This window comes from Lissotriton vulgaris, chromosome 8 (assembly GCF_964263255.1).
Source record: "Lissotriton vulgaris chromosome 8, aLisVul1.2, whole genome shotgun sequence".
Lineage (NCBI taxonomy): Eukaryota > Metazoa > Chordata > Amphibia > Caudata > Salamandridae > Lissotriton > Lissotriton vulgaris.
Window position 1 is genome coordinate 1,513,601,285 of NC_141696.1, and position 27,560 is coordinate 1,513,628,844.

The 27,560-nt window shown below is 45.1% G+C and overlaps 1 protein-coding gene across 1 annotated transcript in view; it reads right to left on the bottom strand.

Moving 5' to 3' along the window:
- Positions 1 to 211: 211 nt before the first annotated feature.
- Positions 212 to 27,560, bottom strand: part of CASR (calcium sensing receptor) — a 287,645-nt gene continuing 260,296 nt past the window's right edge. Inside the window, exons 7-8 of the mRNA XM_086935635.1 lie at positions 1,806 to 5,795; positions 212 to 1,683 (exon numbers count right to left, since the gene is read on the bottom strand). Coding sequence (XP_086791761.1) covers positions 4,378 to 5,795 — 1,418 coding nt within the window. The 3' untranslated portion in view covers positions 212 to 1,683; positions 1,806 to 4,377. The remainder of the gene's footprint in view (positions 1,684 to 1,805; positions 5,796 to 27,560) is intronic.

Below are 27,560 nucleotides of genomic sequence, written 5' to 3' on the forward strand. Positions count from 1 at the left end.
TGGGTCATGGAAGCATGTCAGAAAGATGATGTGAGACTTGAATTACATGCAATTTCCTCTTTTCTCAAATGCCATGCCAAAATTATTTCCTGAGAAGGCATTTCCTTTCCTCATCACATTCCATATATGCTTTTTCTACTGGACATTGCTGAGATCTTGAGCAGCAGGGAGTAGGCTGGACTGACCCAAAAACAGAAAGTGAAGCAAGAAATAGCATGATTACCAAGACAGTCTTTTTTTTATTTTGATGAATGTAAGATTACAAAAGATACATGTTGATAAAACAAACACAGCAGCATTTCTCAGACTTGTATGCTTTCAGTGGTGGGCGCCATTCTACTTATTCTTTTACTGCTGTGGTTCCTGTTATTTTTTCAAAATATGTATTTTTGGAGAGCAAGAGAATGGACAAAATGGAGTGTACTGTACAGCACAAAATCAATGACACTGTTTTCACAGCAACGATACTGTCCTCAAAATGGCCCTGTATACTCACTAAGGTGCACAAATAATTCCATGGAGAAGTTTAGAGTTCTACAATGTCATGTGATTGTAAAGTTATGAGTTTTGGTTTTCCAATTATGTAACTTGAAAAATTATGGGTTTTTTCACAAAACTTCTGCAAAAATCTATTTGCAGTTTTTTCCGCAGTAAAAGTGAAAAAAAAGCTTCAAGAACATGTAAAATGTGCACAGCTGACTTTTTTTTAACAGCTTAGTGATGTGTTTTCAAACACCTTGTCCAAATCGCAAAGGTGGAGAAATAAAAATAAAACAGTAAGTGCTCGTCCAAGACAAAGTAGGTTTTTTAGTATCCTGGAGGTTTGCCACGCAAAATCCTTTGCAAAGTAGCTTTCCTGAAAAATGTTGTGGAAAAATGTCTGCAAAATCTTTAGTATGAAGGAAATGACACCTTCCAGGTGTTTTGTGAAGGCAATAATGGGTGCAAATTTTTGATATTGTAGTTTGTCACCTTGAAATTATAATATTGTACATCCCAAATAGGTGTTTAAATGTCAGCATTTTTTTTAGCTATCTGAGGAACCTTAGAACATGTCTCCACTTGCCTTTAAGAGGCGTAGAATTTATTTTTGTCCACTCTTCAAAAAAGAGGATGGGTTGAAGTTAACTATTGTCACAGACAAATGTCCCTCACAGTAAGGTTTTCTAAAAATAATTGCAGCAAGAAAGCCAGTTCTTTCAAGAAACAGATCTCAGAGGCATTGGTGCATGATTTGGCACAGACTGCACCAGTGGCTATCCCAAGTTAGTTCAAAGACATGAGTATAAAAGCTCCTCCCACTCCAGGACGGTTCCGCCCCTAGATTTTTTGGTTGATTCCAGGCACCCTGTTTCAAGGAGGTCTGGAATGAAGTACCAGCTTCAAGAAATTACCACCAGTGGCACCTATTGTTTAAGAGGATTCAGATTTAGAAATTTGTTAGCAAAGTTGTACAATGTTCACACTTTTTTCACTTCATTGAGTTGTGATCCACACATACATTTGCCCGCACATAATCTTTTCTGTCACAGAAAGGTTTTTGCTTCAGAATTCCATGCTAAAAGTGTACTTTTTTGAGTGTTCACTCCTGCAAAATCTAGTTTTCAAAGGCTCTTCCCCTGCTTCTTTTATTTTACACTTTGCAAACTTTGTTTAAAGAAATATGTGAATATTTAAGGAAACCTTTATGAATTATAACTGCAGTTATTTGGGGGCAAGTGTTATATATATATATATATATATATATATATATATATATATATATATATATATATATACATATATATATATATAATTATATATACAGATACATATATATGTACACATATATATGTGTATATCTATATATGGTTTATATTTTTGAACTCTACATTTTTCACTCTTCATTTTAGTACTGAATATTTTTTAATTGGGCCCTAAAATATGTGGTGGTCAGAGTGGGTTGCTTGGTATTTTCTGCCTCCTACCCTGGCACAAGGGCACATTTTACTACTTGTAACGACAACTGTCACCTGATGGTGGCGCCATAGAACCCCAACACGCATGCCTCGACTTAGACTTCTTTTTTATTTCCTTCCAGTTGAAAGTAAAATACCCCATGCCCGTCGCCAGATTATCTTTTGTTATGTTGTTTTGGTAACCTGTCTGCCTGCTTGTCGCCCACTGCTTGGCACAGTTTCCTGTTTTCTACCCTTTCCCATACTGCATTGCTCTCCTGTGAATGTGATAACTTGGCTTCTAACTTTATATAGACAGGTTGTCGTAATAGATTGGGTGGGGGTTGAGATAAGTGGCTGCTCTTGGTCTTTGTGGGAAAGTCTAATGAGGGTCACTGTGAACTGCACAGCAAGGCCTGTGGGTGTGAGCCTGCAACACCCTCTTGCTGTGTGTGTCTGCAGATGCTTCCCTTTCTGTACAACACCCTCCCAAAATTGTGCATGTGTACAGCATCCATGGCACTAGCCACAGAGCATTTATCTGGAAACAGCATACCAGTACTTGACAGAACACCCTGGCATAAATCCCTTCTAGTCTTTTCTCATCCCAACAGAGATCAAAGTATTTATATTTCTCTGCAGCTTCCTTTGTTTCTGGACAAGCCTGAGCAGAGATCATGTTACTCTTTCTGTTTACTTCTCTGCAATATTAGTGTCCTGGCCTGTAAATGGGAGGTGCGAGCAGCCATCTTAGGTAGATTTCAAAGAATCTCTCTCAAGTAAAATTTTCTGGTAACGCCTGTACTCAATTCCTTCTGTAGAACTTTTAGTGGCAACGGTTGTATATGTTCGCCATCTGGTTCACTAAACTGTGGCCCTCCGGCTCGAACGCTATAGCCTTCTATAGATCTGGAGCGTCTGGTAGTAGACAAAGTGGGTGTGATTTCTTTAGGTTTCCTCACTGAACCATGTATATAAGTCCACTTTTCTGGATTCCTGGAAACCTGAAAAGGCCATGGTTGGTTCATGTATTGAAAGTTTTGAAAAAGAGGGTTTAAATTAAGATCACACTCCCCCATTCCACCCTTACTCTTTTTGTAAGACGTGTTGAGTGATTGCAGGAAATACAATGACTATTGTACACTAAAGAATGAATTGGCATTTTCTGTGTTTTTATCCATAGATGCTTTCTGTGGCTTGCTGATACCTCGTCTTTACTTCAGAAACACAAGGTCGGCTACTTCACACTGACGAGTTCCGAAGAGAGGACAAATTGTCTGATATTCCTGAGTGAGAGACCTTTGTGGAGTAAACTAGACAGATACACACAAGCTAAAAAACTATTCAAACAAGAGCGAGAACAAAAAGATGAGCATTCCTCAAGGAAGAATTGCCTGCATACAACTTTACTACTTTGTGCCTGTACAAATAAGAGGGAGAAAATTAGAAAGTTCTGAAAAGTTAACTAAAAAACTACTTGTCTTTCAAAAACAGTAGTGTAAATGGCTCCGCTTCTCAAGAAGCGTGTGTGCATGCACAGAAGTTGTTGGCCATGAGAAAGTACTAGAGTCCTTTTGGGTCATTAGTGATTTGAGATGCTAACCTACATCTTTCCTGTCCACCCTCATGAAGTAAGTGTAAAATGACTGAAACGTCCACGCATAATATATATTTTTCGTCCACTTACATTGAAGCAACACATTGGAGCCAAGACCTTCCAAGAACACGGATACCATGCGTTAAACTACTAAGTAATGCGCTTGCGGACAACCTTCAGTTTCTGCAAGACCCAACGATATCACTTCTAGATCATGCTGGCTCTGAGTTTTGAATACAAAATTGACCAATACGTTGACGAGCACTTGAGTAGTTTCAGAGTATCTAAGGAAACTGCTCCAGCCCATGGTAAGCATGCTTAAATGTTTCAAGACTTCATAAATACGATATACAGGTCTATGTTTCTAAGAATATGCACTATCGACAGTCGCACTACAAGGGCATCTCATCTTTGCAACTACAGGACTAGCAGTAAGGTAAGACTGGGTATGGAAATCCCAAGTTGCAGGTTTCTCCTAGGGGGAGGTGGTAATCAGCTCAAATAAGTTTTTGTGAATGTACAGTACAAGGCATGTCCCCATGTATCGGAATGGACTGATGGATGACCTGAAGCAACATTACTCAACCGATAAATCATAGTCCTGCAACTCTAATCTGTTTGGTAGGGATTATTACTTAAACAAAACAGGACAACAAAGTGGCCTTCAGCTTGTTGAGCATGGTTCTGCAGGCTTCATCAGTGCTTGGACATGCAGGACACAGACGCTCCTTGAGTGGTTTCGACGTACTTTGTGGTATAGTCCAACCAGAGGTCTTTCACCTCTCCGTTTGTGAACTTCACCCTCTCTATTTAAAGTCTAATATCATAGTTTTGCAAGTCTTGTTAAGAGTTTATTGCATTTTCTGTGATAGTACTGCCAATATAATTCTTTGAATTTGTTGTCGGAACAGAGGTCTCATCAAGTGTGTGTTGAGTTTCGATCTTGGTGTGGATGACAGATTCCTGCGACCCTGACACGTCCTTGTTGGAGGCTGTCTTGAAGCTGGACTCGCTCCCTGCATCGCTGTTTTGCAGAGGTAGAAGGGCTCGATGCCGGAGCAGGCTGTCGTCGCTGTGTTTGCCTTCCAGGGAATTCCTCCTGTTGGGTATTTTGTTGCCGACGGCATTCTGCTGAGGCTCCTCGAAACCCAGGGACAAAGTGACTGTTCCGCTGCCAAAGCTCACTTTGTGCTTGCATGGTCTTTGCTTCTCATTGCAGGAAAATGGCTCATCCTGGTTACTCTTACTGCTAATAGAGGATGATGGGGTCGAGCCGGATGAACCGCCAAGACTATTGGATCTCTTGTGAGACACATTGCTGCGTCTCAACGTGGCCCTGGCTGCCACCTTGAATGCATGGGCCGCCGTGCTGCACCGGACCTCTTCAATGGTGTTTCTTGAGGGCTTGAATAATATGATGTAGATTTTGTTGAAGAAAATGCAGGCCAGTAGCCCAAAGCTGGAAGCTAGGATTGCAATGACTTCAACTGCCGAGACAAATTTTCCGTAGGTGCTAGCGTAGGCTGGGATGAAGGAAATCCAGACGATGAAGAAGATGAGCATGCTGAAGGTAATAAATTTGGCTTCATTGAAGTTTTCTGGAAGTTTCCTGGACTTGAAGGCAAAGAAGAAGCAGACTGCAGCCAGCAGGCAAGTGTAGCCAATTAAAAAGCCCAACGCCATCAAGGAGCCCTCATTACACGTAATAAATATGATCTCATCTTCCATCTCATGATTTCGATAGCTCGAGGGCGGTGTTGTGTAGAGCCAAATCACACATATGATGATCTGCACAAAGGTGCACAGAAACACCAACAGGAACTGGAGGTTGAGTCCCCACCACTTGCGGTGGAAACTGGTGGGGATTTTAGCCTCAAAGACAAGAAGGACCCGATTGGTCTTCACCAGGATGCATGAGATGCAGAGCACAAAGCTGATCCCGAAGGTCGGCTGACGCAAGCGGCACGTCCAGTCCTGGGGCTCCCCTATGAAGAAAAGAGAGCTGGTGAAGCAGCAGATTAGGGAGAAGAGGAGGAGGTATGAGAGCTCTCTGTTGGTGGCCTTGACGATAGGGGTGTTGCGAAACTTGATAAAAACTCCCAGGACAAAGGATGTCAGAACAATTCCCAAGATGGCGAAGAGAGTGAGGGCAATGCCGAAGGGCTCCGTCCAGGAGAGGAACTCGATTTGCTTCGCAATGCAGGCCGTGTGGTTTTCATTGGACCAGAAATTATCGGGGCATTTTTCACAAGCACTCGCATCTGTAAGGATGACATTCATAGAACACAATTAGTTAAAATAATAACAAACATCAACATTTTGTAATTTTAACAGCAAACAGTACAGTAACACTATGCGGTGAAATTCGTTCTACAGATATATGATTTGCATGGCAATGAGCAATAAAATACTTTTACACTATGTTTTTCACTTCTCTTTGGAACGGATGTGGTAGATGATCTGGTGACCCAGGTTGATATGAGGTTGATGTTATGGATCGTACAAGTGGTTTAATCATCCCACCAGCTGCTCCGACCTCTCCGCAACATCAATCCTTACATTTCCCACAGGATTACTCTGGTCAGGGGCATTAGGCACTCAAGAATCTATTATGGCCAAACCTCTTAAATTTGTTTTCTGGGGAATTTTCCCGAAACAGAAGCAGCTATGCTAGACTCTCTGCGGCTCTAGCCTCATAAACCTTCATTGGATCCTAACTCCTCAACTATATCTTCTGGAGGAAGTAATCGCAAATTGAATTTTAGAAAAAGAATGGAATAAAGACCCTCTTCCGGGAAACAGATGCTGCTGTGATGAATTTATCTGTAATACTGACATATACAGGTGAATGCAACACCTATTTCCTTGTTCACATATCCATTATTACTCATCCCATACCTTCTCCTTCTGCTATAATAAACACTTAATTGACCCTTCTCTCTTCCAACCTTCTGTTATCTTTTTCAACTAACAGACTCACATGTCCACCACTCAAATGAATTTCACATTTCCCTATATTATTTCACCTCTACTCATTTTGGATTCCGGAGTAGCGTGCTACTTGCCGAAATGGGCTTCAATGCTTTGTTAGGGGCAGTAAGCACTATATTTATTTAAATTTTTATTTTAAAGAGTTTTATATAGCGCAAACTTGACCCGAATTGGATATCAGAGCGATTTACATAGCACCAGTTGAAATGCAATTGCAATTCCAATTCCTGGAGAGCACCATTTTTCATACGCCGCATACGTGGCAGGGGGAAATGGAGGGTAAAAGTAGGAGGAGTCCCAGTGAGGGTCAAGGCTGGCTGCAGGATTCCCACTGCCTGACAGGTAGGGTGACCAGACCTCCTGGATTTGCCCAGACCGTCGAGGTTTTTCAAGTATTGTCCCGGCGTTCCAACACACTTTTTCAATAATAAATTCATGTCCTGGTTTTGATAGAGTGTAGGGTTTGCACGCACACTTTCTCAGGGCTGAGCAGACTCAAGTTTACACAACCCTCTCATCACAGGAGAGACAGAGTTTACTTGAGCAGTGTCTCTTGTGCTGCCTGCCTGCTGTCAACCAATCAGCACAGTAGGAGTAAGTGAGGGGTGAATCGGCACCTACAACGCCCATCATCCAAGGCTGGGATAACAAGCCGGCTCTCAGGACAAAGCATAGGGGGAAGGAGTGTTTAAATGTCATGCAACAGAGTTTGGGTATACCATACATATAATTAGTTTTGTGTATGTATATATAGATTGTAGTCCTATTTCTATGTCAGTCGCAGTCTCGGTATTTTGTTTAAAAATCTGGTCACCCTACCGACAGTCCCTCACCTCATCTCCATCACGGGAAAACCCGCACATTCTAAGACCTAAAAATGATCGGCGATCGCACAAATTGAGCCCCCGCCAAGACACGCTCTGCCTTGTGTGTCAACAGTCGCTCCAGCAGGCAAAAGCAAAACAGTGATCGCACAAATCGAGCCCCCGCCAAGACACGCCTTGCCTTCTGTTTCAACAGCTGCTCCCCAGGACCATGTCCCTGTTCAGCCCATTTATGCCACTCGGGAGGACCTTGGTCTATTGTCAGATTCCCTAAAAGACTTTATGAGAGAGCTCATTGGAGCCAAGGTCCCTCAGGCCCCGTCCGCCATGACGATGAGTAGTCCTGAGAACAATTTAGGGGGAGCAAAGGCGGCGGCTTCTGTGTGGGGCGCTCCGCCGGCGGCTGTTTTACCTTCCACTTCATCTCTCCCGCAAGTGCTCAACACCCCTGCTGCATTGGCGAGCCCTCCCACGCCGCTGACGAGCGGAAGCATTGTGTCACCAACCCCTCTTCAGGCGTCCGCTCCTACGGCGTTACCGGCGCCTGCCATCATCAGCGATACTGTGACCCCAGTGGCCACTGGGGTGGTCACTCCCGTTCTAACCTCCGGTACGTCTGTGGCTCCTACATTGGGTAATGGTGCTGTGGTATCATCTGTGTCATCTAATACCATTTCGTCTACAGGAAGCGCTGCTGGCTTAGTCCCCTTGTCAGCATCACCTTCCACTCCTAACCCTGAGGCCCCAAGTAGCGGCCGCACCCCTATTGTCAGGTCACTGTCACCTGGCATGGCAAGTCCCATTAGCAGCAAAGGAAATGATATGGAGGCGGGAATTGATTGATATATTTTCGCTACTGTTGTTAGGTCAGGAAGGGAACGATGTCAGGAAGGCTGGGGTAAAAGAGGAGGATAAGAAGACCAAATACCAACAGTGGCAAGAAAAGACTATAGAAAATTGGCTAGATGCATTTGCTATTTTACAGGGGGTGATATTAGAAAAACAAGCACTGGCGTTGCCAATAGGTCTCGCAGTAGGAAAGTTGGAGCTATTGGTTTTGTAAATGACAAAGCCCTTTATGTTTTTAAAATGAAAAAAAAAATAAAAGGCATTGTTATTTGCAATTGTAATGGTTCCAACTTTCCTACTGCGAGACCTATTGGCAACGTGAGTGGTGTTGCATGTGTGAGTGGCGTTGCGTGTGTGAGTGGCGTTGCGTGTGTGAGTGGCGTTGCGTGTGTGAGTGGCGTTGCGTGGGTGAGTGGCGTTGCGTGGGTGAGTGGCGTTGCGTGGGTGAGTGGCGTTGCGTGGGTGAGTGGCGTTGCGTGGGTGAGTGGGGTTGCGTGGATGAGTGGGGTAGCGTGGATGAGTGGGGTTGCGTGGATGAGTGGGGTTGCGTGGATGAGTGGGGTTGCGTGGATGAGTGGGGTTGCTTTGGTGAGTGGCGTTGCGTGGGTGAGTGTGGTGTTGCGTGGGCGATAGTGGGCTTGCGTGGGTGATTTCCCTTTTAATGAATATTTATTTTTTTAATCATGGTGAGCTGGCCACAGACATGTAGCCCCTAAGCACCGACCATACCCTTGTATATAACCCCCAGCAATTAAGGTTGTTACAGGGTTAGAAACAACTCATGCAGCATAAACACAGGCAGGGCAAAACAGTGGTTTCACAACAGAATCGGCAGTCTGAAAACCGTAGCAAGGCACAGGGTTTGGGGGACGGGCGGGCAAGCAATGAAGAGACAGGAAACAAATTAAATGGGGGAGGGGGGGCAGGAACGATTGGAAAGCTCGCAGAGGAGGAGAGATAAAAGCTGCAAATGCAGTATAGAGTGATAGATAGCAAATACAACTTTGCTCAGGGTACTTTATCAATAAAATAAATATTCATCTAAAAAAGTTTGATTGCAAAGCGTCCTGTCCAGCTTAATGAGTGCGTGTTACAAGCTGGTCAATGATGCCACAGAAGGGCTTAAAAGTTTCCCCTCTTCTAGGTAAGGACATGGATGGCTGCGCACTCTATGCACCGGGAAGGGTGGGTTGAGGGAAACGTTGCATTCGTGCTCGGAGGGTGGGGGAGGGCTCAACACCAATCCGGAAGGTGAGAGCGCTCACTTTGAAGCTCCGTGGGCTTATCTTATTTGTAATAGGACTGTTGAACACTCTCCCTTATGTGCTCTTTTAAAAATAGACTGACAGTGTCACCATGTGGTGGTCTGACATAAATATGTGTAAAGAAATAAGTGTCGGGCCAAGCAGTTGTGAACACCAGCACAAATTAAGCACTAGGTACATGACTATACACCATGCGGGGGCATTCCTGTCTCTACAGTACCCTCTTTGTTGAAACAGATTCACGACTTGCAGCTGTGATGTATGAATCATGCAAACGACATACACATTTTGTGACTGAACAGAACAAGTTTTGTTCTCAAACAAAGATTTCCTTTTGAGTAGAATAACTAATGCCACTAATAAAGCATACAAATTCTGCCCGATCGCAGACGAATAGTGCATACTCTTGCAAATAATTCTATCCCTTTCAAATGATGTTATATCTCCGTCACAGGGTAAAGAGTGTACAGAAAAGCAGGGTAACTTCCTGCGCCATCACTTTCACTCCCTGTCTTACTCAGACTAGTCAAATGTTAACCTATTATGATGTGCAATAGAAATGAATACGTTAAATTAAACATGGGAACGTGAGTGTTTACACATTCTTGTCCCTGCCCAAACACACATAAACACAAGCATACGACAAACACATAAGCAGGCACCGAGAAATAAAGACATGCATCAACAAACCAAAGTACGCCCCTAGCTTCCTGTGTTGCCCAGTGCCACAATTACCGTGAATATGCACATTAAAGACGGATATCCGCAACAAGACAGACTGAGCCTGACCACGCTCTCAGTTTCCTCTTGTTTGTAACATCAGGGCGGTGCTTCCTCCGTCCTACAAACACACACAACCTCGAAATCCCACACACACAATGGCTTATCTAACGCGTATATTATGCAGGTACAGACATACATCAACTAAACACCACTAAAACACACTTCCACACACAAAGCAACGCACATACACGCATAACCAAACCACAATTGCAGGGAAACAACGTTACTGATACCTCAAGTTGGCATTGTAGAGTTAAAAGTGATCACAACGTAGCCAGGACAACTGAAAATGCACAATGGAAGAATAGTTGCGTCTGTTTCGCAGACAGAGAGAAAACTAGAGCCCCTGCTTGTTTCTGAGAAGTGCCGGTGCTCTGCGAATGAGAAGCAATAAGGGGACTGTAGAGGGAAGGGACGGGGTGGGTATGGTTAAAGAAGCGAAGGAACAGAATGCCTGCTGTGCTAGTGTTTGCATAGTGTTTACCCGTATATATATGCTGCCTCAAAGCGCTGTGTGGAACAGGAGAGGCCAGGGAGGGAGGGATGAAATCAGCCAGGAAAAGAGGAGTTTGTACTGGGCCTCAGACCCCGTATCAGCAAGAAGTTCGAAGGCCGAGGACCAGAAACATGCTCATCTGCATGGCTGCCAAGCTTCAAAGGTCCCAGCATAGAGATCGTTTCACATGAAGCCGTGTAAGACGAGCCGCTGCCAGTAATCGGAGCATTCGGGGGAAGATGGTGTGCACTGGGAGACGGACCAAGCTGTACAAATGATAACCCAATCCCGGCCATGGATCGGGAGTCAGACCCTTAAAGGAAAGGTATGAAAAAAGGCATTGGCAAACTCAGCAAGTGTAGTAGGCGCCTGCTCAAATATTAAGCAAGGCACCCCTGTTGCAGTGGAAAGTAACAATGAAAAATACGATAAAGAGTGATGTGGGTCACAGGAGTCCCACATGTTCAATGGCCGCAGGGAGGACGAGGAGCTGATGCTTCTGGGGCCTGGACAAATCCAGCATGGAAAGGGGGGAAGAGGGCGGGGTGAAAGTACAGCAGCTGCTGAACGCAAGCCAGGATTTAAAAGAGCAGGCATCATTAATTTGATTAAACACCAGACGCATACGAAAACAAATATAATTAAATAAATAACAAAAATACAACCTAATGTGTATAAAATTGCATCATGACGAGCGCCGTGCTGATTATGTAAAACTAACAGCGTAGCACTCGTGAGAGCTCCGTGCAGATGCATGCTGGGCATCAAAAAAAACAAGCGGAAAACGAAAGCTGTGCAAAACTAGATGGGCCGGCCAGCAGTGAATAATTAGTGGAGAGAGAGGGGAGGTGCTGGGATACAGATGGCCGTGAAGCAGGAGGCGGGGCAGCGGAACCCTTTGAAGTCACGGCCTGCGGCCGTGATGGCAAATGCTGCTGGTAGGGGAAGCCTGTGGGTTAAATGCAAGCTCGTGCACGAAGGAGCTTGTGGTCACGTGATTTCACGTGAACTTTGTAAAAACCGCTCGTAAAAAGTCAGCTTTTGGTTTGACAATAATAGGTCCGAGTTTCACTCGACCTAACAACCGGAGCAGGCACAGGCGCTCGTCCAGTACAGTACCCTGATAAGAAAAGAAGCCGCTCGTTGGGGTGGTCAAGGCTGGGTGACATACGACTTAGAATTTCGGAGAAGGATGTCTTTGTGTCCTGAGATGAGATGGGACCAGAAAGAGGTTCAGCTCTGGCTGGACCACATGGGCTCTAATCTGCTTCGCAATGGGGGGGCCTTGGACAAGAAACAAGGAAGTAAGGACTGTAGCAATTACACACAGCGTAGCGAACAGCAGCAGGATAGGCAGTCCTTTCGGAGTGGTTACAGGAATAGAGGGGGAAACAGAGGGTCCTTCAGGAGGTCATCCCCAGCAATCTGTCTCTCTTTCAACACAGGTCAATGCGCATGGGGGAAGACTTGTAAATTTGCCCATTCCTGCAACAAATGTGGGGGCTCCCATTCAGCAGGATCTTGCACCATTCAGCAAGGGGGAGCCTCCAAACCCACAAAAGAATCCAGTAGCAAGCAATAGCCCCAGCACCTTATCTTCTCATGTCAACCACCCCCTCCCTGATTTGGTCCTTGGTGAACTTCCAGGTTCAGCAAGCGTTAGTAAGGGGCCCTTGCCGGTGATCTTGAGTAATATGTTACCCCTCTTGCAAAATGACCCGCTCTCATGCGACAGGCTCCTGCTGCTATCTGGTTTTAGTGAAGGTTTTAAGATACCCTACGTGGGCAGCGAGGCCCCCAGAGAGGCGGAAAATTTAAGATCAGCTAGGGAGTTGCCTCTGGTGGTCAAATCCAAAGTAGAGAAGGAGAGATTACTAGGTAGAGTAGCTGGCCCCTTTTCCAGCCCACCTTTCAAAAACTTTATGGTGTCACCACTGGGGGTTGTCCCTAAGAAGGAGCCAGGGGCTTTCAGGCTTATTCACAATCTCTCTCACCCTGAAGGAGCGTCAGTTAACGATGGGCTAGAGGAAGGGTCTTGCTCGGTCTCTTACTGCATGCTGGGTGTGGCTTTGGATCTGGTGAGAAGAGCAGGTGCAGGGGCGTGGCTGGCCAAAGCGGACATAGAATCTGCCTTTAGGTTGTTGCCGGTGCACCCTAGTAGTCAACACCTGCTAGGTTTCAAATTGGATGGAAAGTATTACTACGATCGTTGCATGCCGATGGGTTGCTCAGTGTCTTGCGCATAATTTGAAGCATTCAGCAGCTTCCTGCAGTGGGCGTTGCCATTCCGCTATGGGATCAGTGGGGTGTCTCATTACCTCAACAACTTCCTTTTTGTAGGGAGACAGGGGTCTAGAGAGTGCAGCGAGACATTGCGGAAGTTTCAAGAACTCACTACTACTTTAGGGGTCCCCTTAGCGCCTGGTAAAACAGTTGGGCCTGCGCAGGTTTTGACCTTTTTAGGGATAGAGATCGACAAGGTGAAAGGGGAGTGTAGGTTACCAGCAGACAAGGTTCGGGACCTGGCGCAGTCCATTGTTTTGGCTCTTGGTCAGCACAAGGTGACGCTAGGTTTCTTGCAAGGTCTGCTGGGGAAACTCAACGTTGCCGCCAGAATCATCCCTGCAGGAAGAGTCTTTGCGCCCAGGTTGGCAAGGGCGTCCGCTAAAGTCAGTAAGAGTTATCATTTGGTGAGACTTAGTAAAGGCATGAAAGAAGATCTGAAGATGTGGGCTACATTCCTTGCTGATTTCAACGGCTCTGTAATTTGGAGGGCTCCTTGGGCAGGGTCTCCTGAACTGGCTATGTTCACAGGGATCACTGACAAAATATCGACCTACAAAATATCGACCTACAGGAATATCGAGTCAAAAATATCGAGGGCAAGAATATCGACATCCTATCTACAACATGGTAAGTACAAAAATATCGAAAAAATAATATAGATGTTAAAAATATCATTTTTTTTCTTTTAAAATATAAATGTAAAATAAAGTAAATAACACTAATAAATAAAATGTACATATTTAAAAGTATCTAATAATGTTTAAAATTAATAAATAATACATATTTAATAATATAATAATTAAATATATACAGTAAATATATAATATATATGTACTGAACAATAAATAGTAATAATTATTTTACTAATTTATAATTTAATAAAATATTATAATTTACTAATGCATTTACAAACATAAAACAATAACATAAATAAAATGTAAAAAATATAAATAATTAAATATTCTTTTAATATTTATAACATTAATTATTTAAAACGTTGGATAGCGTAAGGGTAATAATTACTATTCCCACTCTAGAGAGTGCAACTGTAGGGAAAGCGTTGGATAGCGTAGGAGTATAAATTACTATTCCCACTCCAGAGAGTGCAACAGTAGGGAAAGCGTTGGATAGCGTAGGGGTAAAAATTACTATTCCCACTCCAGAGAGTGCAACAGTAGGGAAAGCGTTGGATAGCGTAGGGGTAAAAATTACTATTCCCACTCCTGAGAGTGCAACAGCAGGGAAAGCGTTGAATAGCGTAGGGGTAAAAATTACTATTCCCACTCCAGAGAGTGCAACAGTAGGGAAAGCGTTGGATAGCGTAGGAGTAAAAATTACTATTCCCACTCCAGAGAGTGCAACAGTAGGGAAAGCGTTGGATAGCGTAGGAGTAAAAATTACTATTCCCACTCCAGAGAGTGCAACAGTAGGGAAAGCGTTGGATAGCGTAGGAGTAAAAATTACTATTCCCACTCCAGAGAGTGCAACAGTAGGGAAAGTGTTGGATAGCGTAGGGGTAACAATTACTATTCCCACTCCAGAGAGTGCAACAGTAGGGAAAGTGTTGGATAGCGAAGGGGTAACAATTACTATTCCAACTCCAGAGAGTGCAACAGTAGGGAAAGCGTTGGATAGCGTAGGGATAAAATTTACTATTCCCACTCCAGAGAGTGCAACAGTAGAAAAAGCGTTGGATAGTGTAGGGGTAAAAATGACTATTCCCACTCCAGAGAGTGCAACAGTAGGAAAAGCGTTGGATAGCATAGGAGTAAAAATTGCTATTCCCACTCCAGAGAGTGCAACAGTAGGGAAAGTGTTGGATAGCGTAGGGGTAACAATTACTATTCCAACTCCAGAGAGTGCAACAGTAGGGAAAGTGTTGGATAGCGTAGGTAAAAATTACTATTCCCACTCCAGAGAGTGCTACAGTAGGGAAAGCGTTGGATAGCGTAGGAGTAAAAATTACTATTCCCACTCCAGAAAGTGCAACAGTAGGGAAAGCGTTGGATAGCGTAGGAGTAAAAATTACTATTCCCACTCCAGAGAGTGCAACAGTAGGTAAAGTGTTGGATAGCGTAGGGGTAACAATTACTATTCCCACTCCAGAGAGTGCAGCAGTAGGGAAAGTGTTGGATAGCGTAGGGGTAACAATTACTATTCCAACTCCAGAGAGTGCAACAGTAGGGAAAGCGTTGGATAGCGTAGGGGTACAATTTACTATTCCCACTACAGAGAGTGCAACAGTAGGGAAAGCGTTGGATAGCGTAGGGGTAGACATTACTATTCCCACTCCAGCGAGTGCAACAGTAGGGAAAGCGTTGGATAGTGTAGGGGTAAAAATTACTATTCCCACTCCAGAGAGTGCAACAGTAGGGAAAGCGTTGGATAGCATAGGGGTAAAAATTACTATTCCCACTCCAGAGAGTGCAACAGTAGGGAAAGTGTTGGAGAAGCGTTAGGGGTTAAAATAACATACTTATAAAAAAAAAGATTGTTTTAGTAATTAAAATTTAAACTATTAAATAAATATAAACCATAAACAATACCTATACATAAATATTAAAGACATGATTATCAACATATATTTAGCCCAAATTAAATATTAAAAAATACCAATTTATTTTATTTAATGACCAATTAATAATTAATTATCAATTATATTATTAACAAAACAATTAATTTAAATACATTATTACTTAATTATATTTAAATTACTTCCCACCATATTCCCCTATTATTCCACTACCCGCAACAGAACACATTTATCTATTTATGAATTATTGAAAATTATTTACCAATTAATTAAAATAAATAATCAATTAATTAAATTTATTTAGCAATTATTTCAAATTAATTTATAATTCCAACTAATTAATAAATAATTAAACATAATTAAATTACTTCCCACCCTATTCCCCTATAAACCCACAACCCGCTACAAAACATATTTATCAATTAATCAATTAATTAAATTTTATTTCCAATTAATTAAAATTAATTAGCAAATAATAAAAATTAATTTATAACTCCTACAAATTAATAAATAATTAAACATAATTAAATTACTTCTCACCCTATTCCCCTATTAACCCACAACCCACTACATAACATATTTATCAATTAATTAAAATTAATTTCCAATTAATTAAAATTAATTAGCAATGAATTAAAATTAATATATTACTCCTACTAATTAATAATTAATTAAACATAATTAAATTACTTCCCACCCTATTACCCTATAAACCCACAACCCGCTACAAAACATATTCATCAATTAATCAATTAATTAAAATTAATTTCCAATTATTTAAAATTAATTAGCAATTAATAAAAATTAATTTATAACTCCTACTAATTAATTATTATTTAAACATAATTAAATTACTTCCCACCCTATTCCCCTATAAACCCACAACCCGCTACAGAACATATTTATCAATTAAGTCAAATTAATTTCCAATTAATTAAAATTAATTATCAATTAATTAAAATTATTTTATAGCTCCTACTAATTATTAATTAATTAAACATAATTAAATTACTTCCCACCCTATTCCCCTATAAACCCACTACCCGCTCCGGGACTAAAACTATAATATATATATATATATAATTTGCTTATAAATAAATGTATTAATATATAAAATTAATACACATATAATTTTATTTATTTTAAATACTTAAGTAACACATATAACACATACATAATAAAAAACTAAAAAATCATGCAAATATCGATATTAGTGTCATCGAAATTTGTGAAATCGATATATATGCTATCGATATTACTAACTTCGATATTACTTACATCGATATAAATAATTTCGATATTACTTACCTTAGGGTCGATATTCTGTCCAACGATATTCTTGACATCGATATTCTATACCTTCGAAATTTCTAACACGATATTTTGGTAGGTTGATATTTACAACTCGATATTTTGACTGTGTACCTGTTCACAGATGCATCTGGTAGGGAAGGATTTGGTGTTATCCTTGACACTGACTGGTGCGCCCAGAGATGGCCCAACGTATGGCGGAAGAAGAGAGTTACTTCCAACATCACGGTGCTAGAATTGTTTCCTATCGTAGTAGCTTTTCATCTGTGGCCAGCCAAGCTAGCTGCTCGTAGAGTCTTGATGTGGTCATATAATCTAGCTGTGGTACAGGCCATCAATTCGCAGTCTGCCTCTTGCCCTTTAGTTTTATGCCTACTCAGAGAGTTGATGAGGTTTTGTCTGGTTTGCAATGTAGAATGTAGAGCGAGACATATCCAAGGGGTCCAGAATACAGCTGCTGACGCTCTTTCTCGCTTCCAGTGGCACAGGTTTCGGGAGGCGTGGCGGAGAGCAAAGGAAGAAATGACAAGATTCCCAGAGCACCTGTGGTTCATCTTGAATCTGAGAAGTGACTGAGAGGTCTAGGTGAGCTGGCTTTGGCTCCACGAACAGTTAAGCATTACAGGGCAGGAGTGGAGAAATTCTGTGCTGTCACCGGGGACTGGGAACAAGAGATTCCTACTTTGGAGTCCAGGACTCAGGACTTTATCATGTGGGCGAAAGATGAGGGCAAGTCACAATCTTGGGTGGCGGGGCATTTGTCGGCCGTTAGTCACCGTGCTAGACTGAGGGGACAGCCTGACCCAACCAACTCCTTTTTAATGAAGTCAGCACTGAAGGGTTGGTCTAGAAGTGAGCCCCGTGCTCCGGACAACAGGGCAGCGATTGACTTTGCGACTTTGAAGGGGATGCTGGACAACACAGAAAGGGCCACCAGTTCAGCGTTCGAGGCATCTCTATTTTCCGCAACCTTTGCACTTGCCTTCTTTGGTGCCTTCAGAATAGGGGAGATTGTGGCCACCTCGAAGAATGACAAATCAAGCACAGCCCTGTGTAGGCAGGATGCTACATTGGTTGGGGACTGCTTGTCAATAAGGTTGAGACAATCCAAAACAGAGCAAGGAGGTGAGGGCAGGGTAATTGTCCTGAACAAATTGGGAATTGCCAGGTACTGTCCCGTACAGCTGGTCGAGACTTACCTTGCACAGCGCCCCCCTGTGGACGGTTACCTGCTGATCCACGCAGACGAAACCCCCCTGACCAAGTACCAACTGGACACATGGACACTTGTTTAGACTTATCCGGCAGCAAAAGACAGGGGAAAAGGTTTTGTCCCCATTCATTTAGGATAGGAGCTGCGACCACAGCATTTCAGGCAAGTTTGCCAGTGGAAAATATAAAACAGGTGGGGCGCTGGGAGTCTAACTGTTATAAACGATACATTCGCTCCTGAGTGGGTTAGAACGGGAGTGGCCTTTTGGAAGTTTTGTTTTAATTTTGAATACCATGCGTGTGACGTTCAGTCAGTGTTATGGTTTGCAGTGTATAACTTGTGTATTGTTAATAAACATGGTTTTAAGCATATGCATCTTTTATTGGTAGGTAAATCTGTTTGGGTGGCAGGAAATGCGAGAATCCTAAATGTAGCCCGGTGGGCTGGGAGCGGACAATGGAAGCATGGTTTCTCAACAACAAAGATCAGGTGGATAGTGTCGGCGACCTACACTGGAGTAGCGTGAGGCGTGTATTTCAGCAGTTATTGGACAGGGGTGATTCTCCACCAGACTTATTAATTTTACATCTGGGGGGCGAGGAGTTGGTCCACCTGGAGCGCAGGTTCTTGCTACAGACAATGAGGAGCACGCAGTGCGATTTGAGCAACCTCTTGGGGCCTTGTGAACTATGGTGGTCTGAAATCACTCCCAGACTGCATTGGAAAAACGCTAGATCAGGGGGGCTTGAGACTTCCCGTAGACGAGTGAACAGGGCCATGCGCAAATTCACCGAACAAAGGGGATTCAGTTTCATAAGGCACAGTTTGTTACATACCAAATGTACGGGCTGCTTCGATGAGGACGGCGTTCATCTATCAGAGGTGGGGATGGCCATTTTCCTCCTTGACCTATCAGAAGCTATGGGAGCAGCGGGTTGTAAATAGAGGAGAGATAAGGTGTGGGGGGACTCTGGGACGGCGGCTGCTGCACCCAGAGCCTTGGCGGAGTTACAGGGCGATCCAATACAGGAAGGTACAGAAGGGTACCCTCTACATGAGCACCGGAAGGGTGCGTGAGCGAATTATCCCCCAGGGAGATCCACGATGGATCCGGGAGGACCGACGGCGCCCCGTTAGTCCTTTGGGCGGTTGTGTACCTGAGCAACCGGGGGTTGCCAACGCTCCGCCCCCCCCCCGAGGGGGGAAGGGCGTGAGTAATGGGCGGACGAGGGGTTCGCCGGGGGAGGGGTTAGACCTTCCCCCCAAAACTGACAACGCCCCCATGGTTAACACCGCGGGGGTTATAGCTCATCAGGTGGGCGGGTCGCGAGAGGCGGCTTGCTCTGGATCACCCGTAAGATAACCCAACATGTTGGCATAATGTTTATGCTAATAAAACTGCAACAACTTTCTCCATCAAATTGTGTTGTGTTGATTATTGGTGGAAGGGTGCGTTGTATGAAGAAAGGTCTGTGTTTTTGCCGATATTGGCACTAATCTCCATCACGGGAAAACCCACACATTCTAAGACCTAAAAATGATCCAGGAATGTTCTGGATATGCTAGCAATTCTAATTGGCGGCGTAGGAGCCATTCAGATTGACCGGGACAGCTAGTTGGCTGGCCAGAAGCTGATCAGGCTGACCGGGACAAATTTTGAATTTGCATCAGGTTGCTGCCCAGAACGGCTGTAACAACCTGGTAATTAGGTGCCCTTTGACCTGGCAGCCTTAACGTGTTTTGCTGTCCTGATTAGCCTGGGGCAGCCTGACAAAAAGGCTGATATACCATGACACGGTTTGCAGCCCAGGAGGTTGTTAGGAGCCCCTTTACCGTTTCAATTAATACTCTTCCAAGAGCAGGCCGATCGCCTATTTGGGCTCAACTCACACTGTATGTGGTGGACTCCCACATATAACTGGACTCACTGCATTAGACATTAGTTGTGCAACAAAAATGTGATGGATTCAAGTTGTTTTTTATTATAAACATTTAGTAAATATTATTTTTCCAGACATGAATAAAATAGCAGTTTTGCATTTTTGACATAGAAATAGATATCTGTTTGTGGCCCATAGGTGTATTATAGTGTATTCTCACAAGAGAACTTTGTTATTAAACAGTACTGTATTACTCTATAATTGAGCAATCACATGGGGTTTACCGGCTCACCTCATTTCGTTATATATGTAAATGCCATTTGTAAAGCGCACAGCTACCTCCAACGGAGGTGTCCCGGCGCTGTCCATAAACCACTTGGGAACCCTTTCTGGTTTTTCCCTGTGGAATGTCCACTCCGGGGCACCCCCAAGGTGAGGCCAGGTATCCCAGCCCTGTTGGGGCCATTGTGGAGATTGAGCAAGCTATTGCCCAGAGTTGCAGAGTGGGACCCATGATTGGAATTGGCACCGAGGCAAGAATTATCAGGTCCGAGGAAATTGAGCCCAAGACCCGCCGAGGCGGTCATTGAACCCTGGTCCCGGACCACACCTCTGCATCAGGGTCTGCCACTCTAACCATTTGACTATAAAGAACAAGGGAACCCGCTAGGTAGGCAAGGACCTGGGGTATCAATTTTACGAAAAACAATGGCCCTTGACAAAAAAAAAAATAGAACATTATAATAATTATAGGCCACAATGTGCGCTATAATAGCAAAAAAAGTGCAGCCGGACTTGCAATTTTATTCAATAATTCAATAACCAATTTAAAGAGAACAATAAAACAGTGGGACACAGTCCTGTATCCACAACGCTTACACAAACTTGGAGACAATACAAACATATAGGATGTATCAGGCATGTGAACAAAAATGGAGCAAGAAGGGGAACTCTATAATACGCTTGCTTCACATATGTGGGGAACAAAACAGATTATGCACATAATAGTGAACTAGTGTTAAGCCCACATATCATGTCGACGGCGTTTCGATCCATTCAGGGATAGTGGATCATCATCAGGACAACCATTGTCTGCCTGAATAAAAGCTGAGTGCCCTGGAAAGGATTGAAGCAGTAGACTCGGCACCGTAGTTGCAAGGATTGAAGCAGTAGACTCGGCACCGTAGTTGCAGTTAGTCTGAGGTATTGGTATTGGGACAGCTGTGCGGGGATCCTAGAATTGCTACAGCTGGAGGTGAGGTCTCATGGGAGTAGCGGCGTGGGTCTTAGAGTGACCAGGATAGCGACGCTTGTGGAATTGAGGCAAGGTCGCTTGTAGGGAAATTGGAGCCGGTGGTGGTCCAAGAAAATTGGGGAGCCGTATGGTCAGCTATTAGATGGGCTGAGTAGGTTCCTTCGTTCTTGGTAGAACGGCCAGAGACGTCCCGGTGCACGATCGCGCCGTGTTTTGTTCCCCACATATGTGAAGCAAGCGTATTATAGAGTTCCCCTTCTTGCTCCATTTTTGTTCACATGCCTGATACATCCTATATGTTTGTATTGTCTCCAAGTTTGTGTAAGCGTTGTGGATACAGGACTGTGTCCCACTGTTTTATTGTTCTCTTTAAATTGGTTATTGAATTATTGAATAAAATTGCAAGTCCGGCTGGACTTTTTTTGCTATTATAGCGCACATTGTGGCCTATAAACTCTAACCATTTGAGCCACACTTCTCCACTGCTGGGTGGCCTGGGCCGTATCCAATCTGATTTGTCTGGCTGCATGCATTGCTGTGTCTGGTCAATTTAGTCTGTCCTATAGATAGATCCCAAATAGTTTTTCCACTCATCCTTGATATTTTTGTACTTTTGGGGCAACTTCTACTTTTGTAGAAGCTCTTTTCCGCGGGCATACACCAGTTCTTACTGACAAAGAAAAAGCAAACGGCCGACCAAGGTCCTGCACGTCCAGTCCACATGTATAATGAATTTAAAAGTGGTGTAATCACTTCCCACACCCGCCGTCCAGAGGTGTCGGAAACCGCTGATTTTTTCAGAAAATACAGAAGGTGCACTCTTTGTGAAGTCAAGACACAAGAATCAAAGTCTGTTCCAAAATGATTTGTTTATACTTAAATTAATCTTTAAAACTGTCACACATCCAACGCATTTCGTTCCCGATTTTTGCCAGAGTGACCTTAGTCAGGGCTGTAATTTCATAGACAAGACATGACTTTATGGTTTAAATCTTTTTATTGAAAATATTGAAAATATGACAAACAAAATTCCAGACCCTCAACTCCCAACAGCAAGCGAAGAAACAATATGTATCCAGTACAGTGTTGCCAACAGCAAAAAGCATGGAGCGGGCCTTCCAATGAGGAGCTAAGACAATGTGGAAAAGGAAAGATCTCCACCCCTCCCCACCCCATCCCTCCATAACTCACCCACCCCCTCGTCCACTTGGAAAGGAAAAGGAAGGGGAAACACTGGGAAACGAGACAGCACTCAGAGGTGAGGTCCACGAGACTCTCCCTTAGTGACAGCAGGAATCGGAGTGTCAGAGAGGCGAAGCAATCACAAGTATCGGGGGCAGGTCAGTTCTTTGAACTCTGATGTCAATAATGTCAAGAATGGTCTCCATAGTTCGGGAAATTCTGACCCTCTACCAGCTAGAGTCAATGTGAGCTTCTCCATACCCAACACCATACAAAGTCTCTGGAGCCAGCCTACATGAAGGGGGGTTGGGCTGACCTCCAATGAGCCAAAATGTTTTGTGTGGCTGCCCCAAGGCTATGGCAATCAATCTGCCTCTCTGAGATTTAAGTGGGTACATCAAAGGGTTAGGTAAACCAATTAGGATATAGGATGGGGAATCGCAGTAGTTGTGTGTCAAGATGGTGATCCACCTCGTCCAGTATCTGAGTCCAGTAGGGTCGCAGGAGATTGCTACCCACAGGACATGCACTAAGGTGCCTACCTCCCCACAACCCCTCCAACAGAGGTCGCTTCGGCGTGTGTTAAACCGGTGCAATCTCTCAGGTGTGTAATACCAATAGGTGACAATTTTAGTCAATGTTTCGGTAAGGCCTGTGTGATATGCTGAGTGTCGTGCCCTATAACAAATGCCCTCTCATTCTTTGTGTGTCAAGGATCTTCCCAAATCCCGCTCCCATCACGCTCGACCTGCATTGTATGTAAGTGCGGTGTGAGTAAGCAGCTGTTTGTACAGGTATGAGATAATTTTCTTGTCGGATGTGCGGGTTACCATCCACTTTTCGTAGGGGTCAACAAGCGCTGTGCATGTGGTTTAATCGTGGGGTGAAGGGCCCAGTGGCGTAATTGTAGATATTCTAAGCGGGCCCTTTCAGGAATGTCGTAGTGTTTCCTGATCTGTGGAAAGGAAAGAATGCCTTTGAGATCGAAAAGATGTCCTAACGACCTGCAAGGAGAGGCGTGCCATGCAAGGAATGCCCGGGTGTCCGTGCCAGGACGGAAGTCAGGGTTGTCACATAATGGGGTCATCGGAGAGGGAAAGGTAGTCAACTGTGCCGAGACAGAGGTGTGGTCCCAAGCATCCATGATGGTGCTTGTGATGTAGGAAGCATATAAATTGAGGGGGCGGAGTGCTTTGCGCAGGAAGGGAACTCCCTGTAGGGGCCTGCCCGCTACAGCCTGGTCTTGGAAGAGCCAGTGTTTCTCTGACTCCAACCTCTGCCATTCTACCAAGTATGGTAATTGAGCAGCATAGAAATAGGTCTGAAGGTCGGGCACCCCTACTCCGCCCTGCTCTGGTGGCAGAACCACAATTTGATGTCGAAACCGGGGCTTACGGCCGTTCCATATAAAACGCAAAAGCTCTGACTGTGTCTGTTGAATCCATCCCGTCGGAGGCCGAAGAGGTAAGGTCTGGAAAAGGTACAAGATCTGTGGGAGGATCGTCATTTTAGTGGCCGCAATCCGACCCAAACATGACAGCGTGCAATGTTTCCACGGTCTGAGCTCAGCGCATATGCGCGTGCGGAGGAGTGAGTAATTTGTATCTGCAATATCTCTAAGGGTCGGTGCTAGATGGATGCCCAAGTATGGGACTGTCTTGGCCGCCCAGTGCACTGGCAATTCCTCCATCAGAAAATTCAGTGTCTGTTTGGAAAGAGAGAGGTATAGTGCCATAGACTTCTCAACATTAATCTTAAACCCGGACCCCTTGGCAAACGCGTCTAGCTCGATCATAAGGGCCCAAAGAGCCGTGATCGGCTCAGACAGGGAGATAAGGATATCGTCCGCATAGAGACTGATAGTGTGGATGTCCCCGCCGAATTTGATTCCAGTAATGAGAGGGTGTTTCCGGACTCTGAGCGCGAGTGGCTCCATATAAAGCGCGAAGAGAAGCGGCGATAGTGGGCATCCCTGCTGCGTGCCCCTGCTGATAGGGAAACGGGAGGACAAGCAGCCATTTACACGAACCGTCGCCTTGGGTAGCCTATAGCAATTCAGGATCCGGGTCCAAAATTTCTCTCCGAACCCAGCGGCCATGAGGACCATTTCCAGGTAGGGCCAGTGCACCCTATCAAATGCCTTCTTGGCGTCAATGGGTAGGAGCATAAATTCATCCTGGGTACGAGAAGCTTTCTCTATCAAGTGGAGTACTCTTTTCGTATTATCTCTAGTTTGCCTTTGTGATATAAATCCCGCCTGGTCAGGTTAGATTAGTTGAGTCATGTATGGCGCCAACCGATTCACTAGGATGCTCGTGTATAGTTTCAAGTCGATGTTTAAAAGGGAAATCGGCCGATATGCACCACAAGCTGTTGCGTCCTTTCCTGATTTGGGGATGACAACGATCGCCGCCTCCAGCATTTCCCCCGGGATATTGCCGGTGTGCTCGAATGTGATGAACAGTTGTGTTAAAATGGGGGCTATTTGAGAGCAGAATGATTTATGAAAGCGGCCTTGTACCCATCGGGACCGGGCGACTTTCCAAGCTTGAGGCGGGAGATCGCCGATATAACCTCTTCCGCTTGTATGGGCCTATCCAGGAAATCGGCCTTTGATTCAGTAAGAGTGGGCATTCCGGCTGCTGCCAGGTAAGTGGCACTGTGCTGAGCGTCCAGACTGTCCCCCATATATAGTGCTGCATAGAAATCTCTAAACTTCTCCGCAATGGCTGCATCGTCCACCACCATTCCACCTCCCATGTCGCGTATGCCCTGCACTCTCTGGTGCTGCCTTTTCTCCTTAAGCTTGTTGGCCAGAACGCGGCCACATTTGTCCCCCCCAGTATAGGAGTGTCTGAGCCTGAGGGCCGCGTACTCCGCCCTATCCTGGTCAAACGCTGCTAGTTGCTTCCGTTTGGTGCACAACTGTCTCCACGCCCGGTGGGCCCCGGTGCGCTGGTGTAGCTGCTCAAGCTCTTTCACTCTCTGTGTTAGTTCTGCCTTCTTTAGGCTCCGTTCTCTATTCTGCGCAGAGGAGATCGCTATGAATTCACCCCTAAGGACCGCCTGAGTTGCTAAGGAGGTGTCCGGGTTAGCGTTATGCGATAAAAAGTGGGATACCGCCTTCTGAATCTGCTCAACTACAGCCTGCTGGTGTAAAAGGGTGTCGCGTAGCCGCCACTGCCTCAGGAGGTGAGCGGCTCGTGGAAGACAGAAGGTGGCCAAGACCAGGGAGTGGTCCGACAGTGACGCCGTCAGGATTGCAGCGTCAGTGGCGGAGGCCTGAAGGGGTGTAGAGCAAAGAAAGTAATCAAGTCTTGCATACGTCTTGTGAGCCCCAGAGAAAAAGGTGTAACTATGTGTGCGTGGGTGAAAGTGTCTCCACAGGTCTACGAGCCCTAGTTCTGTCATGTGAGTTTGGTCTGCCCTTGGGAGAGCCCCGACTTGAGTCCTCCGTTGGCAGGAAGAGTCTGACGATGTACGTACAAATTTGACTTGTCCCTCATTGGGGCGTAGATGGAGCCTATGACTAAAGTTAAGCCCCCCACTGAGAACTGGCATGTGAGGAGACGACACCTGATCTCGGTCTCCCTCTGAGTCACCTTACCGGGGAAAGAGCGGGAAACAAGGATGGCTACTCCTGCCGATTTAGATGTGCTAGAGGAGAATAGCTGTGTGGGGAAATACTTGGATCTCAACCTATGGTGATCTTTGCTGAGAAGATGTGTCTCCTGAAGGAGGCAGATATCTGCCTTGGAATGCTCCAGGTAATGGAGTACTGCTCTTCGTTTGATCGGGTTGTTCATGCCTTTCACATTAAGTGTCAAGACCTTCAATGTGTCACCTGTCATCAATGGGGTGGGGGGGCAGCCAACAGCTATACCCACCACCCCTTACCGTGGATGGCGAAAGAAGGGGCCGTCTCACTGTGAATGCAAGGCGGGAGCGCCAAGGACAAGGGCCAGGGAGAAGTGGACGAGGGGCCCCTACCCTAAAAGAAAAACCCCGTAACCCCAAAACCTGAGCCATAAACAAAACTAGGAACCAAAAACTATTCCAAACTGAGGGAAGAATAAACAGTTCACAGTACAATGTTCGTCTTCCCCTAGATTCGGGGAAGTCGTCATGGTGAGACTCTGAATGTGGGTCAAAGTGGCGGTCTGGGATCACCCGTCATTCACCACTAATCCGTCAGCCGCCGACCAAAGGGCGAGAGGGGGACTTCGCTTTACCCAGTCACTCAATATCAGAGGTAGGCCCAGCCAGGGCATCAGCGGCGGTAGCCAGCGCTTCCTGTCGTCCCTGCTCTATGACCTACCGATTCGGTGTCCGGAATCTGCGCCGTCTCTGGGGATTCTGCCATCCTGATGGTGAAGGCCCTTGCTCCGCGTTGCGTTCCCCCAGTTCCTCCTCCTCCTGGGGCATCGCTATACCCAACAGCTGACAGGCCTCAGTAAGGGATCGCATTTGGTGCAGTCTGTCCTGAAAGCAAAAGATAAGCTGAAACGGGTGTCCCCATGAGTATGTAATGTTCTGTTGTCGCAGGTGTTCTGCGACCGGGCGGAACTGCCTTCTGCGTTGCAGCGTGACTAAAGCAAGGTCCTGATATAGCACCGGGGAACAACCTTGATAAGCTATGGGGTACATTGTGCGTGCCTTGGCCAATATTGCTTCCTTTGTTTTAAAGTCTTGTAGGCAGACCAGAATATCTGCGGTGGGGCGTTAGGTGCTCGGGTGGGCCAACCCTGTGTGCTCTGTCCAGGACGATAGGAGAGTCTGTGGGCCCCCCAGGATGTGTCTGAATAGGCCCTCCGTGAAGGCAAAGAGATCCCTGGTCTCGTCCGATGTCTTCCCCCCTCGGATCCTGATGTTGTGCCGCTGGAACAGGTTCTCCAAGTCCTCCAGGTGGATTTGCATGTCCAGATGCTGATCCTGCAGGCATATCACTTCTTGCTGTAGAGTGTTCGGCTCCGTTGTCGTCTCATAGCTTCTTCCTTCCAGTGTGGTCACCCGTTCGCCCTCACTGTCTACATCTCTGCGGATTTCCTTCATTTCAGCAGCCAGTTCCGTTGTTACCGATTGTATGTCAGACCGGAGTGTGTTGAAGAGTGATTCCATAAATGATTTAGTGATGGGGGCTTCACCCCCTTCCGAGCAG